The 13,663-nt window shown below is 41.3% G+C and overlaps 1 protein-coding gene across 2 annotated transcripts in view; it reads right to left on the bottom strand.

Annotated features, from left to right (window-relative positions):
• APP (amyloid beta precursor protein) overlaps positions 1-13,663 on the bottom strand; it is a 153,951-nt gene that overhangs the window by 55,509 nt on the left and 84,779 nt on the right. For both annotated transcript variants that reach the window (XM_072138596.1, XM_072138597.1), the window contains exons 4-5: positions 3,340-3,452; positions 487-677 (exon numbers count right to left, since the gene is read on the bottom strand). In XM_072138596.1, the coding sequence (XP_071994697.1) occupies positions 487-677; positions 3,340-3,452 (304 nt within the window). The remainder of the gene's footprint in view (positions 1-486; positions 678-3,339; positions 3,453-13,663) is intronic.

Genomic DNA, 13,663 nt, shown 5'->3' on the forward strand with positions numbered 1-13,663 from the left:
TAATTTCGGCACACAAGATAATTATTAGGCTCTCTACAGTCAGATATATGGTCCCACATGAGTGGTTAGAAACCGGAGTGTAGAAACCTATCGTAGTTATGGGTTGGAAATGTTGGGGAGCACTTAACTGGATAAAGGATGCAAAGAGTTGGAGTTGCAAAGGTTTTCATCGAAAGATGACACATAATATATGGAAAAATTGGAGGTCCACCCTCACTTATCTGTAGAATAATTAGCTCCTGCTCACTCCCCCCCCCCCCTCTCCTCCCCATAGACTTCTAAATAAACTGACATCTTAGTGGGCTTCTCATCGGAGAACATAGGGTGGAAGGGGTAGAAGGAAAACAGCTTGGTATATAGAGAGAGAATCATTTATCTTGAATGAAGTCTCTAACAAAGGTTCTTTCCGCCAATTTGTAGTCAAAATGTATTGTTTACTGACCATTGAAATCACATCAGTAGGACAACAGAGATAAATGAGCTCACCTTCTGTCGACGTAGTCGGTGTCAGCTCCGCCCCACCAGACATCAGAGTCATCTTCAGCGTCGGCAGAGTCAAAGTTGTCATTTTCATCAGCGGAAGGACAGCAGACGAACTCCACTCCCCGGAACTTATCAATGCCGCAAGGCAGGAGCATGCCATAGTCATGGAGACTCATACTTCTCTCACTGCAAGACTGGAAACAGGAAAAGCTTGGTCACAAAATAGCCGATATTGGGGTACAAGGCTAAATAATTGTACAAACTGATAACATCCATGTAGAGTCCGCTAAAAGGTCAACTCATTATTTATTTTTATTTATAATTTACATAATTTCCAAATTGAGTCTAATTGAAAATGGGATATTTGGGATAACAAAGAACGGGCATACTGGATACCAACATGCCTGATCTTGCAAATGGATGAGCTCTATTAAGTGTAGGAAACTTAAAAATCTGGACATAACTTTGACAAGTACATTAATGGCTGTCAGCGTTGAACACATCCAATAATGGCGACTCACGCGATAGAATACGTCATCAATATATCTCTCATAAGAATTTGAGGACTAATAGCTTGAGGCTAGAACTGTAGCTGTCGATCAGCCTAGTTTAGTGATATCAGCCTAGTCCAGGGCACTGTATGTATGTGTGCGATTATATAAATGCATGTAAGAGTGTATAAATGTGTGTGTATGAGTAAAGAGCTGTATGTTTATGTATGTAGGTATATAATTGTGTGTATAATTGTGTGGGAGGCCCTATTCAGGAGTTTGCTATGGGGCCCAACCTCTCATAGTTACGCCCCTCGAAATAATGCACATATGCCAAAGGTGGCACTCAGAGGCCACTGTGTGGGCACCCAGGATGTGCCCCAGAGTTCACCAGACAGGCACAACGCATCCTCCCATAGCACCGGGCAGCCCAGGTTATACTTTGCTCCATACTATTGACGCAATCTGGACTACAGGACTAATGAGGAGGTGTGGATAAGGTCAGATTATCATGATTCTTTCTCAGGACACTGTAAATGTTTTTTTTTTGCCGCTTGGTCTCTAAAAGGATCCCCATCGATGGCCTCGTCCCGGAGCCTGCCTCTTCATTCCTCTGATGGCGAGGCCTCCGGGGTCTGACCTCAATGATCTCAATAACAAAAAAAACACAGGGATCTTACTGCAGTATCTTTAGCTGAATACCCCTCTTCTAAAGTCTAGTTTTTTAGGAGCCGTCCTCATCTTCACTTATCTATATGAATGTTACATCTCGAATTAAAATGTCTTAACTGCAAATGTTCTCCCGATCTCCTGGGGACTGAACACCCCGTTTAGTATTCATAGAAAAAAATACTCATACATGTGTATATAATATAAATCTTTTAATACACTAATAATCACTTGACCCATAGATGGATCTATATGTCGCCTGTATAGAGATGTAGCAGTGCTTGGATGATCAGAACCGCAGGGCTTATGACTCATGTAATATGTGAGCTAGTGGTGTGATCCATCGCTTTCCACTAGAGTTCCACCAGAGCGGATGCTGGGCGTTGTACTTGGCCGGGATAAGGGAGGGGGGTAAGTGCTCTTTATTGAAAGATGAATGGCGGACCGCCTCTGTCACGGTGCAGCGAGTTTGCTCATCGGACTGTGACCAAATGCCATAGATATCTATGGGGACGGATCACAGGCCCCCCATATAGTTGTGTGAATGGTGCCAGAATTGTACAATAATACAGATTTCCAGAGACAATACCCAACACTGTTTGTATGGTCAAAACTGCTGACAGATTCCCTTTGAAAGAGACTTGTTACTGGACCTGACAAGTCTGAATTCTCCATAACAATGCTAGAGCATTATTTCCAAGGGCGTAACTATGAGAGGCTGGGCCCCATAGCAAACTCCTGAATAGGGCCACCCACACAATTATATACCTACATACATAAACATACAGCTCTTTACTCATACACACACATTTATACACTCTTACACACATTTATATAATCGCACACACACATACACATACATTGCCCTATATATACAGCATATAAGCACAAATCCAGTACATACACATCACAGATACACACATGTATACAGTATATATACATCATATATGCTGTTATATACATATTATGGTGTACAACGTGCAGCATAATATGTATATGACACTGTGGGCCCCATAGCGGCTGCTATGGCTGTTACTGCGGTAGTTACACCCCTGATTGTTTCTTATTAGTTCTGTACTGTGCATTGCCTCCGTTATTCCTCTTAGACATTTAGGATTTCCTGTTCTATTTTTTTTTGTGGGAAAACTGATGGACAAAGTCAGTAGAAATAACAGCGGGACAGTGTCAATACTTTACATGCTACTAATAGATAAAGACATATGGGGGAGATTTATCAGGAGTATCTGAAAGCAAAACTGTTCTAGTCGCCCATGGCAACCAATCAGAGCTCAGCTTTTATGTTCCCACAGTTGTTTTTAAAATGGAAGTTGAGCTCTGATTGGTTTTCATGATTAATTAGAAGAGTTTTACCTCAGACACTTTTGATAAATTTCACCCTGTGGTCTATGGAGACCCAAAGGTCCTTAGGTATGGGGTAAGCTGTTCCCCGCTTGAGGCCCAGAAATCTCAGGTTATGTCTCTTACATTATTGAAGGCAGCGCTCCACTTCACAGTGAATACAGCATGAATGTAATGTTAGGCCGCATGTCAGCGCCATCAATAGACACTAGAGACAGGCTGTGGCCTGCTGCGGGTGATGGATGCCTCTGCTGAGTCCAGGCGACAGGTCACGGGAGATGTGATACACTGATAAATACGATGACATTTTGAAGAATATGTTTAACATTTGTGTTACCTCTTTGGCGACAGTGTGCCAGTGCAGATGTGTCTCGCAAATATCCATCCTCTCCTGGTGAAGGAAACGACATTTATCAGGAACCAGAAGAGCGTCGCTAACAAATTCCCCAACTGCAAAACGAAGATAAAGACACGAAATTAGAGTAAAATCATCACCAGTGCAATACAGCTACATGATCAACACAATGCAAGGGGGCAGAGACAACAATCACCCTGCCAGGACTTGATGATATATTTCATGAATACTATCACTAGGTCCTGGCAGGGCGATTGTTCATGGACAGATAGAGATCACATGACCCTTCATCTGCAGCCATTTCATGGTCAGGAAAGTCTGGCTGATGAGGTAAAAGACAGGAGGCTTCACTACCTGATGTCCTGCCGCCCACAAATACATGAATGGATAATCCCTGTAAGATTTTTTGAGGAAAAGCTTTTTCTTTGCATCCAAAATCTGATGCAAAACTTCCAATATTTGCCAATTTGGCGAATTGGATTCTGTCCTATCTGGTTATAAGGGTTTATTTACAGCGGTTTTGACCCATATACCTGAAAATTTGCTTGGCTAAAAGCTATTCCTTCCGATTTCCAGATATGCATGCATCCTCTGCCTGGCCAAGTGTGCATGTGCTAGTAATGGATAGAGAATGATCACTTGTTGAAATTCAAAAAAGGTTGATCCTTATATATCCCATGGGGATATACACATCAGATAAGTAGGTTGTGACAACTACATTCTTATGTATATACAGTACTTAGACTTGATACATAATAAAACTATATACAGGCGGTCCCCTACTTAATGACACCTGACTTACAGACGACCCCTAGTTATAGACGGACCCCTCTGCCCACTGTGACCTCTGGTGAAGTTCTCTGGATGTCACTATAGTCCCAGACTGCAATGATCAGCTGTAAGGTGTCTGTAATGAAGCTTTATTGATAATCCTTGGTCCCATTACAGCAAAAAATTTTGGAACTCCGATTGTCATTGAGGCAAAAAAAAAAAAAAAATGTCTGGAACTACAATTATAAAATATACAGTTTCGACTTACATACAAATTCAACGTAAGAACAAACCTATGGATCCTATCTTGTACAGAACCCGGGGACTGGCTGTAATATACATAATAATTTAATAAAGCAAAGTGTTTCTCACATGTAGATTACTACTATGGTATATGCTATGTTAAGTATGCAAATTATTCTACAAAGGAGAATACTACTACTATATATCTATAATACTACTATATACACACACTATGTACCGTAGATTTCTACTACATCTATAATTATACTACAATGCCCTTTATCTATAGAAATGAGGGTACGTGCTGCTAATAAAATTACTTGGATTTATTGATCATCAGTAAATATGACCAATTCTATAAAAGAAGAAGTTTAGATGGTCTGGAGCATTTGGACAGAATGTCTAGTAGCAAAGTCCACAGCAATGATACTGGAGAAGCAATTTGTGGTTTATAATATGTTAATAACCTTCCCCCCCCCACCCAACCATACAGACATACAATAAATGCACTAAGTGAAAATCCAGTGGATACGTAATGATCCCGTGTGTTGGGAACGTGCAAAACTCCATTACAGCCGCATCCAAATGTTATTGTAAACTGCCATCAGGAGCCTGTGAACTTTGTCAGATCAGCCATCCAAGCCGCCTAGCGGGGAGCAAATCTAGATGAAAAAACGGGGTCACGGTCAGACTGCAAAACACTACATGAGAAGCTCCCACTGTGCGGAAACATGGAACGGCCCGCGCTTCAGTAAGACTTCAAACTAAAATAATAGGGGTTCTTTCACTTCAGATATCAACAAATTTCATCTGACAGGAGCAAACGTTTGAGAAGAACGGAGGTACATGAAGGAATCGGGAAATACAGTTATGGAACTCAATAAAAAGAGTTTAACAGTTTAGGCTGAAATACAATGTATTACATGTACAACATCTTCCATATGAAGATTCAGCAATGGACATGTACAGCATTGAGGGGAATGGGGGGGGGGGGGGGAGGGGCAGGGGGATGGCCCAGGTGCAGTAGCTTAACCTGCCAGCAGGGGGTATCGACAAGTGACATCAATAGTTGGGATCATAGTCAGCTCAGATCTCCGTCACTTAACTTAGAGACCTCTTGGTCTATGCTTTCGTCTCAGATCACTTGCTCAAAGATTTAGTCGCCTATCAGAAGGTTTCAACAATAGAAGAACAAAAACGCACCAAAAAGGGAAGGAGTGAGGGAGTGAGGGAGTGAGTGAGTGAGGGAGGAAGGAAAACAATGGAGGAAGAAAACAAAGAAGAAAGAAGAAAAGAATGTAGGAAGAAAACAAAGAAGAAAAGAATGGAGAAAGAAGGAAGAAAAAGAAAAAAAATATGGAAAGGAAAAGAAAGGAGGAATGGAGAGGAAGAAAGCAGGAAGGAAAGAGAAAGAAGAAAAAAGAAAGAAGGAGAGAAGAAAAATGGAGGCAGGAGGAAAAGAAAAATGGAGGCAGGAGTAGGGAGAAGGAAGACAAAAGTTGGAAGAAGGAAGAAGGAAATATTTAAAAAAGTATGATTGATTGACATTAATTGGTCCCAGATTATAAAATATTCAGGATTATTTCTCTGAGCAGTTCTCTGATTGGCTCTCTCAAATGAGTTTTCTCTTTATGTCCTCCAGAAATTTTCCATGACATTGCCGACTAACATTATGAATAATCATAGGCCTGATGAAAGGAGGAGGCAGAGAGGGAAACAGTGCGACCAAACCACCAGTCAGCCCCAATATAAAGTGACTGCCTCCGTATCCTGTGGATTAGCAGGATCAGAAATAAATGCCCCATCATCCATGAGGATGGCGAGAAATTGTACATCAGTGAGCTGCCATCCGGCCTCCCATCTCCAGCGCTTGGTGCGATGACTACGCCAATGTGATTTAACGTGGACATACAACAACTTGCACAAGTTTGCCAAATCTGCAAATGGAAGCAATGATGCCCTGTCCAAAACAGACAGCAAGTCTCCAGAGATCCGATCAGACCGATCAGCGCCAAAACAAGAGGAATGCAACAGCTCAGACAGATGGAAGGAGATAGATTAGACTTTCATTATGGATAAAGGACTGTGCTACACAGAGAGACTGGCTATGAAATCAATAAAATCTGCTACAATTTATAGATGATTAAACAGTGAATCTGTATATACAATCGGAATCCAGCTAATGTTACCCATTAGAGAACTATCTATTGATTGCAATGGGAGAGAGTAGTGAGCATGCTCTGTAGTAGGGTCAGAGGTCATCGCGTAGTGAGAGGGGAAGCTATCACTTACTGGCAATGTCTGATCCTGTGTTATCTGCCTCCAGTTATAGAATATAACCAGTCTACTATGATAATGTGCCTGTGCCGAAAAGTGATCTTCACACAGCAGGAAGAGCCACCATAAGTCATATTTCCGGTCTGGATGAAAACATATTGTCCAATATAAGGCTTTTACAAGAACAGCTTTATTTAGACTTGGCATCACTCGTACAATAACTTGGATCAGAAGGGATGGTAAGCGATTAATGAATTCTCAATAGGGTCCGACAAATGAAACCCCAATCGGGGGTGTGTGGCTTGCCTTGTTTAAAAAAAGGGGGAGTGATTTATACATAATACAGGCGGTCCCTGAGTTAAGTACAAGATAGGTTCTGTAGGTTTGTTCTTAAGTTGAATTAGTATGTAAGTCGAAACTATATATTTTATAATTGTAACCCCAACCAAAAATGTTTTTGTCTATATGAAAATTGGATTTTAAAACTTTTTGGTTGTCATAAGAACCAGGATTAACACTAAAGCTTCATTACAGACACCTGTGATAACTGTTATAGCTGATTATTGTAGCCTAATGATAAAGTACTGTATAGTAAATTACCAACATCCAGAGGTCCGTTTGTAAGTCTGGTGTTGGGGACCGCCTGTGCATAATTTGGGCATGGCATTACAATCTGTGTCTAATCCAGAGCCCATGTATCGCTGCCCCTTATGTTTGGCACCAAGATGTCGAGAGCAACATCCATTCAATAATCTTCTTAGGCAGATGAGATGATTGGGATTGCTCTTTTCGGATCTGAATATCCACTTGCTTTATGGGGTTGTGTTTATTTATCTTCTGCTTTAGGAAATCAAGGAAATCTGATCTAATGTGAACATAAACCAATGATGAGATTGGAAGGTTGGAACTGGTAGATCTACGTAATGCGGAGGGTTGTCCTTGATCCAGATTTTACAAGTTTCCTGCCGTCTCCAGCCGAGATGCCGATTTTATGAAATTCCGGTAGCAAGGGATCGTGGCCCAGCCAAAATTTGGAAAAAGATTATAGTTAAATCCAGGACAGAGGTCGTACAGGAGCTCCAAAGACCTCATTTGTATAAAATTACAGAGAGCGTATGGGGTGAGACACACCAGGCCCAGAGTCTGCCTGCTTAGAGGGAGGTAAGCATTTACCAGATTGCAAAATTGGAGATGTTGCAACGTTTTCAGATTTTTTTGGACTATGTAAGACTTTAATTTTTGAAGATTAATATACAAGCATCTGTTCTTTTTCTAAATCTGCAAATACAAAGCATGTTCCTTAGCGGAAGGAATCGATCAGCGCCTTTTGACAAAGTCATAAGTTAAGGGGAAAAAAATAAAAATTCACTGTAAAAGTTTTGCATAAAATTTTTTTAAAGAGGTGAGGCTATGGTCACACTTTGTGGATTTAATATGGAGATATGGATGGATTCGGCACCAAAATCCACATTAGATTTATATAGATCTGTATGGTCATGCACATGAGTGTTGGCTAAACAAAGCAGTACAGAGACTTAAGTATTCGCAATGGAGAGATCTGCTGTGCTCTTAGCTCTCACCACCCTGTAGAAGGCTTCTGGTTAAATACTACAGCGAAGGGGAGGGGCTGTGTAGTAGTTTAATTCAGGCAGCCAAGAGCACAGGAGTGCAATTCACTGCTCCGCCTTACCTCTCCATAGACTTCTTTGTAACTTGAAACCTATTTGAGATCAAGAGGGAAGGAAGGAGGAGGATAAGAACCCAAGAAAGAAGAGAAGGAAACATTTTCCTCTGATATGATAGATTTCAAAGTAATCAACTGAACAAGTTTGTAAAAAAAAGAAAAAAGATACTTTTGAGAAATGTAAAAATGTAAAATGGTCTATAATTTTATATGACGAGTGCAGATTTTTAACTAAGGAATTCAGGAAATCTACCATCAAAATGAAGCCTCATAAACCAGGGACACTTACTCATATATCCAGGCACTGTGACTTTGGTTATCTGATATTTGTTATTTATGGCCTCCTTCCTTCTAAAATCAGCTTTTAAAATGATGCTAATGCTTCAGAAGGGCTCTGGGGGTTGTTACCATAGCCCCACCATACTGTAGTTTCACAATCTGCTAGATGAATTGGGAAGAAGTTTTTGGGGAGCAGGGGGGAGGGGGAGACAGTGTAAACTTCCTTTTCAGAACCCTTCTGGCTTTAGCAGAATTATTCTCATTCTGATGAGACAATCCTTGAATTTGTCATATCAATGACAAATTCATTTACTAAGGGCCCGATTCGCGTTTTCCCGACGTGTTACCCGAATATTTCCAATTTGCGCCGATTTTCCCTGAATTGCCCCGGGATCGGATTGTGGTGCATCGGCGCCGGCATGCATGCGACGGAAATCGAGGCGAAAACCCGACGGATTTGGAGAAACCACCGCATTTAAAAAGAAAAAAAAAAAAGTGTTGCGAAAATTGCACTTACCCTTACTCGGCCCGGCTCGGTGTACTCCAGTGCGTTCCGATGCTCTTCAGCGCAGCAGCGCCACCTGGTGGACGGCAGAGGAACTACCTTAATAAATACCGTCCGGAGCCGAATCCAGCGCAGAGAACGCGCCGCTGGATCGCGAATGGACCGGGTAAGTAAATCTGCCCCATTGTGTTCTCACATTGACAACCCTAATGATCAGTAAGGTTGTAATATATCTTCCCCCACTACAGGCTCAACAGGACGTTTTCCACCATAATGGGAAAGAATTTTCACAAAAGAATTTTAAAGCAAAGTAAGATTAGAATAAAAACGGAACTTGTTGCTGAAGTGGTTGACAGGGGACAGGTACATCATTACCTTGGGTAGGGAAAGTGATGCTGTTATTAGGAGATGAAAGTAGGAGGCCTAAGCATACAAATAGCAATGTTTCACAGCATGTTTGAGAAAACACAGATCAAAGGACGACACAAAAAGACTACACTCAAACATGCATCTCCGAGCAGATAGTTCTATCGAGTAATGAAAAAAATCCCTTTTGATCTTTTTGGCCTAGGAGGATTACATTTGAGAGATAAAAACAGGCTGGAGCTAGAAGACTAAATTGCAAGCGCGGAGAGATGTGGAACTCAGAAGTCAAGGCTTTAATCATCAAAAAGTTACAAAAATAAATAATAATATAACCAGCAACCAACCATAATAACCGACCCTGTAAGAATGGGTTCTCTCAATGATCAGGGCTTGGGATACACAAGGATCAAGTGGCCAACGGTTCCTTAAGTTGATTCTTCAAAACCAAGAGACTATAATGGGCCAAAACAGTGATGGTCAGTGATGTAATCACCAAGAGTTGTCTAATGATAGAGAAGCAATGACTGGGCTATTGGCGAACAACAAGTTCGTTGATAGTTTCTGGTGCACCACGGTTGTCGGAATAAGTGATCAGTGTGAAGTCCAGAGTGTTGGACCTTCATCAAAAACATAATGGTGACCTACCCTTCATGTTGACCAATATAAAATGGACACATTGAACAAACCTGAACAAATCAGGTTTTCTTTCACCTCATATGGACATCATCACTACATACCAAGGGCACTCATTCATGGCAGAATTACCCCCTTAATGACAGTGGCCTCTTTAAGTAGGACAATGGTCGTCTCATGCAATAATTCTTCAGGAATGGTTTGAAGAACATGACAAAGAGTTCAGACTTTACTCCAAATTCCTTATATCTCAATCCCATTGAGCTGTCACACGCCCGATCCATGAAGGCCACAACTCGCAGCTTAAGGAGTGAAAAGATGTACTTTGAACATCTATGCGCTAGAAAACTCATGACCATTTCAGAGATCTTGAGTTCACTGAGCAAAAGTGGAACCTCTATAGCAGTGATGGCGAACCTTTTAGATACAGAGTGCCCAAACAACAATCAAAACCCACTTTTAAGTCGCAAAGTGCCAACATGACAATTTAAGCGGTAATCTATTGATCTCTGCTGTATCACAAGTTTCAATCATATTGGCATCCTGAGGACACCAATACAATAGAAAGCATTTGGATTGTAGCTTCCCTCCAGGTTCCCCTGAAGAGGAAGAATCAGGGGACCCAAAGCAGGAGCTCCAACGATCCATCTCTATCCACACCTTCTCGCTTCTGGCAGCCAAGTAGGTGTCCCTTTTAAAATAGCACTGAATGTGGCACATCCTCGGCTGCCTTGGACTGCAGGAGGAAAACTTGAGTCCCATCTGGTAAATTCTGTGCTGGCTGCCCACAGAAAGGGCTCCGAGTGCCACCTCTGGCACCCGTGCCATAGGTTCGCCACCACTGATCTATAGTATTTGACAGGTGGTTTTAACATTCTGGCTGATCGTGGATTGTAAGTATTTGATACATTCACCCACTTTTTGTGGCATCCTATGAAGAATGCATGAACCTAAGAGCCATCAAATGTCAAATTGTTGGATGATGCACAATCCAGTTGAAGGGGATTGATCTGCATTAAAGTCTATATATATGAGTGAGGAGGTAATGTTCATTTCAAAAGTTGATCGGAAGGTAGACCACCACCATGCGGATATTTGAGAACCTGGTCAAAGGACTGGTCATCGATATTATGGTCCTGGAAAACTAAGTTTTCTGCTGCAGCAATCTGACTCCCAGCCAGAGACACCAATATAACATGCAGGGTTGAACCTGAACTTTCGACTTCCTTAGGCGACCTATAGAACGGTGTCACCCCCACCGGATCCAGTAGTAATATATAAGGTGATATTTTAGTATGTGGGTTCTCCATGCATGCTGACATCTGGTGTGAAGAAACACAGTTTAAGTGTCAGGCCCTGCTCTGTAGTAAGTAACTTCTGATGCTGCCGCCCATCTTGCTGTAGGTGGTGCTGCCTGAGGCAAGAAGCTCAACTCGCCTCATTACATGTAAATGTTTTAGTCACAGACTACCTCTGCTATTTCAGAGGCTTCAATACGAACCACCTTACTCAACAGCAATGGCGAGAAATCTAAGAGTAACACATAATATTGTGACAGCAACTTCACTGGATGATCTAATGCACATCAATCTATAGACAAGCAGAATTTTCTCAAAACTTCTGCTCCAGACGATACAGTGAGGGACGTGACACATCTTGCGCTTTGGCCACCAATTAGAGGAAACCAAATGTTAAATAACACGAAAAAGAGAATCTGATCGGTAAGGCCGACTTTAAGATGACAGCCACCTCCTCCACCCCCAAGACAGCTGACACTCCAATGTATATACCCAGAGGGCAAGACCGGGGCACAATCTAAGAGCTACAACTGTCAGGAGAGATGATAGCAATAATCAGAGGTGATGCAAGGATTCCAAAAATATATCACCAAAAATATACATTTTGAGCGGAATCATTTTATGAATAACTGGATTCTACAATTTCAACCTAAAAAGAGACAAAAAAAAACAAACCGGGTGCCGATATTGGAAAAATGAAACCATTAAGTCATTAAGTAGAGCAACTGAAATGCAAAGAAAAATCTAAAAAAAATGTAATTTATTCTAAAATTGGAGCCTTTCATAATTCTTGTCGGTAGAGATATCTCTCCGCCGGTGAAACATGAAGCTTCGCAGACGTAGATCCTGAGCCGTCACTCACATTAACCACATCACTTGCTTTAAGGAGCGTAAAACGCCAATCAATACGGAAGTTAATGTGTCCTATGGGAAGGCGCAGGCTACGTCTCCTCTCGGCGCGGAGAGGTGCGATCAGAAGCCGTTCATCTCCCTCCCGGTGTGAAAGGTTATCGGGAGGACGCCAGACACATGAGGTTTGGAATGAAAGTAAATATTTTTGTAAAAACTGAAAAAAAAAAAAAAAAAACTAACGAAAACAAGGAAAGGTACAAATATTTTTAAAGGAAATATTCCACTAGAATGTGGTAATCTTTTATTGGTTTGTTTCCATAAGAAACTGGAATCATTAACCCCTTCGCGACCAAGGGTCCCCGATGCCTGAATTAAAAAAAAATTTTAATTAGTTTTTCATGACCTGTGAGATTTTTAATTTCATAATTTTATGAATGCTTTTTAAATTAAAATTAGCAGACATATAGATAAAAATGTAAAAAAAAATCTGGTTGAAAGAAGGCCATTATCTTACCCATTTAAAAGGGCAACTACGACCAGGATGAAGGATTGTAAACCAAGCACACTGGCATACAGGTGTGTGTGTCCCCTCTGGCAGGATCTGCTTTTATTTCAGCTTCTCATACCCTTGTTTATATTGATGATATTTTAAGGTATGGTTACACAGATCTCTAGGACGTTACCTATACGGTCTGCAGCCGTTTACAGTCAAAAGTGTGGATGAATTCTCTTGTATCACCAACAAATTATAAAATTTCACAATGATTTTACTATGGTAATAATATGCTTAGACAGCGGAGCAGGGGGAAGGTTTAGGAAAATGTAATACCAGGAACACAAAACCCCTACGAGAAGAAGGTGATTATGTAATTGGTTCAGACATTGGAGGTCAATAGTTGGAGTGTTATAGAAGGCTTTAAAGGATCGGGCATATTAGGTTATTTCAGTCTCAGCTCCAAGGTTTTTTACGTTACGATTGGTTTTTGGGAATCTGTTGTGCAACAAAATCATTAGAGGAGACTCTCGAAGTGCTTCACTCCAATCCGCAATTCTGATGCTTTGGTAGCAGCCTCCTGGCATTGAGCACTAGGCTGTCCGCATGAACACCAACAGTTAACAATGTATGTAACACATCCTCCGCTCTCTTCAGGAAATGAACCTCATCAATCATTACCAGCACAAGGCCTGTCAAATAAAAATGATTTTTCCTGGAAGCAGAGTTACTGAGCGAACAAAACGGCGTTATTGATAAACGTCACATGGCCAATAAACGCACTGGGGGGGAAAAAAAAAAAAGAGGCAAAAACAGCATTAAAAGCAAAGCTACACGGTTGATTTTTCCTCCCACCTGCTTAAAGGGAACACGTCCTAGTAAACCAGTCCTGGTGCAATTATACA

This window comes from Engystomops pustulosus, chromosome 2, assembly GCF_040894005.1.
Source record: "Engystomops pustulosus chromosome 2, aEngPut4.maternal, whole genome shotgun sequence".
NCBI classification, from domain to species: domain Eukaryota; kingdom Metazoa; phylum Chordata; class Amphibia; order Anura; family Leptodactylidae; genus Engystomops; species Engystomops pustulosus.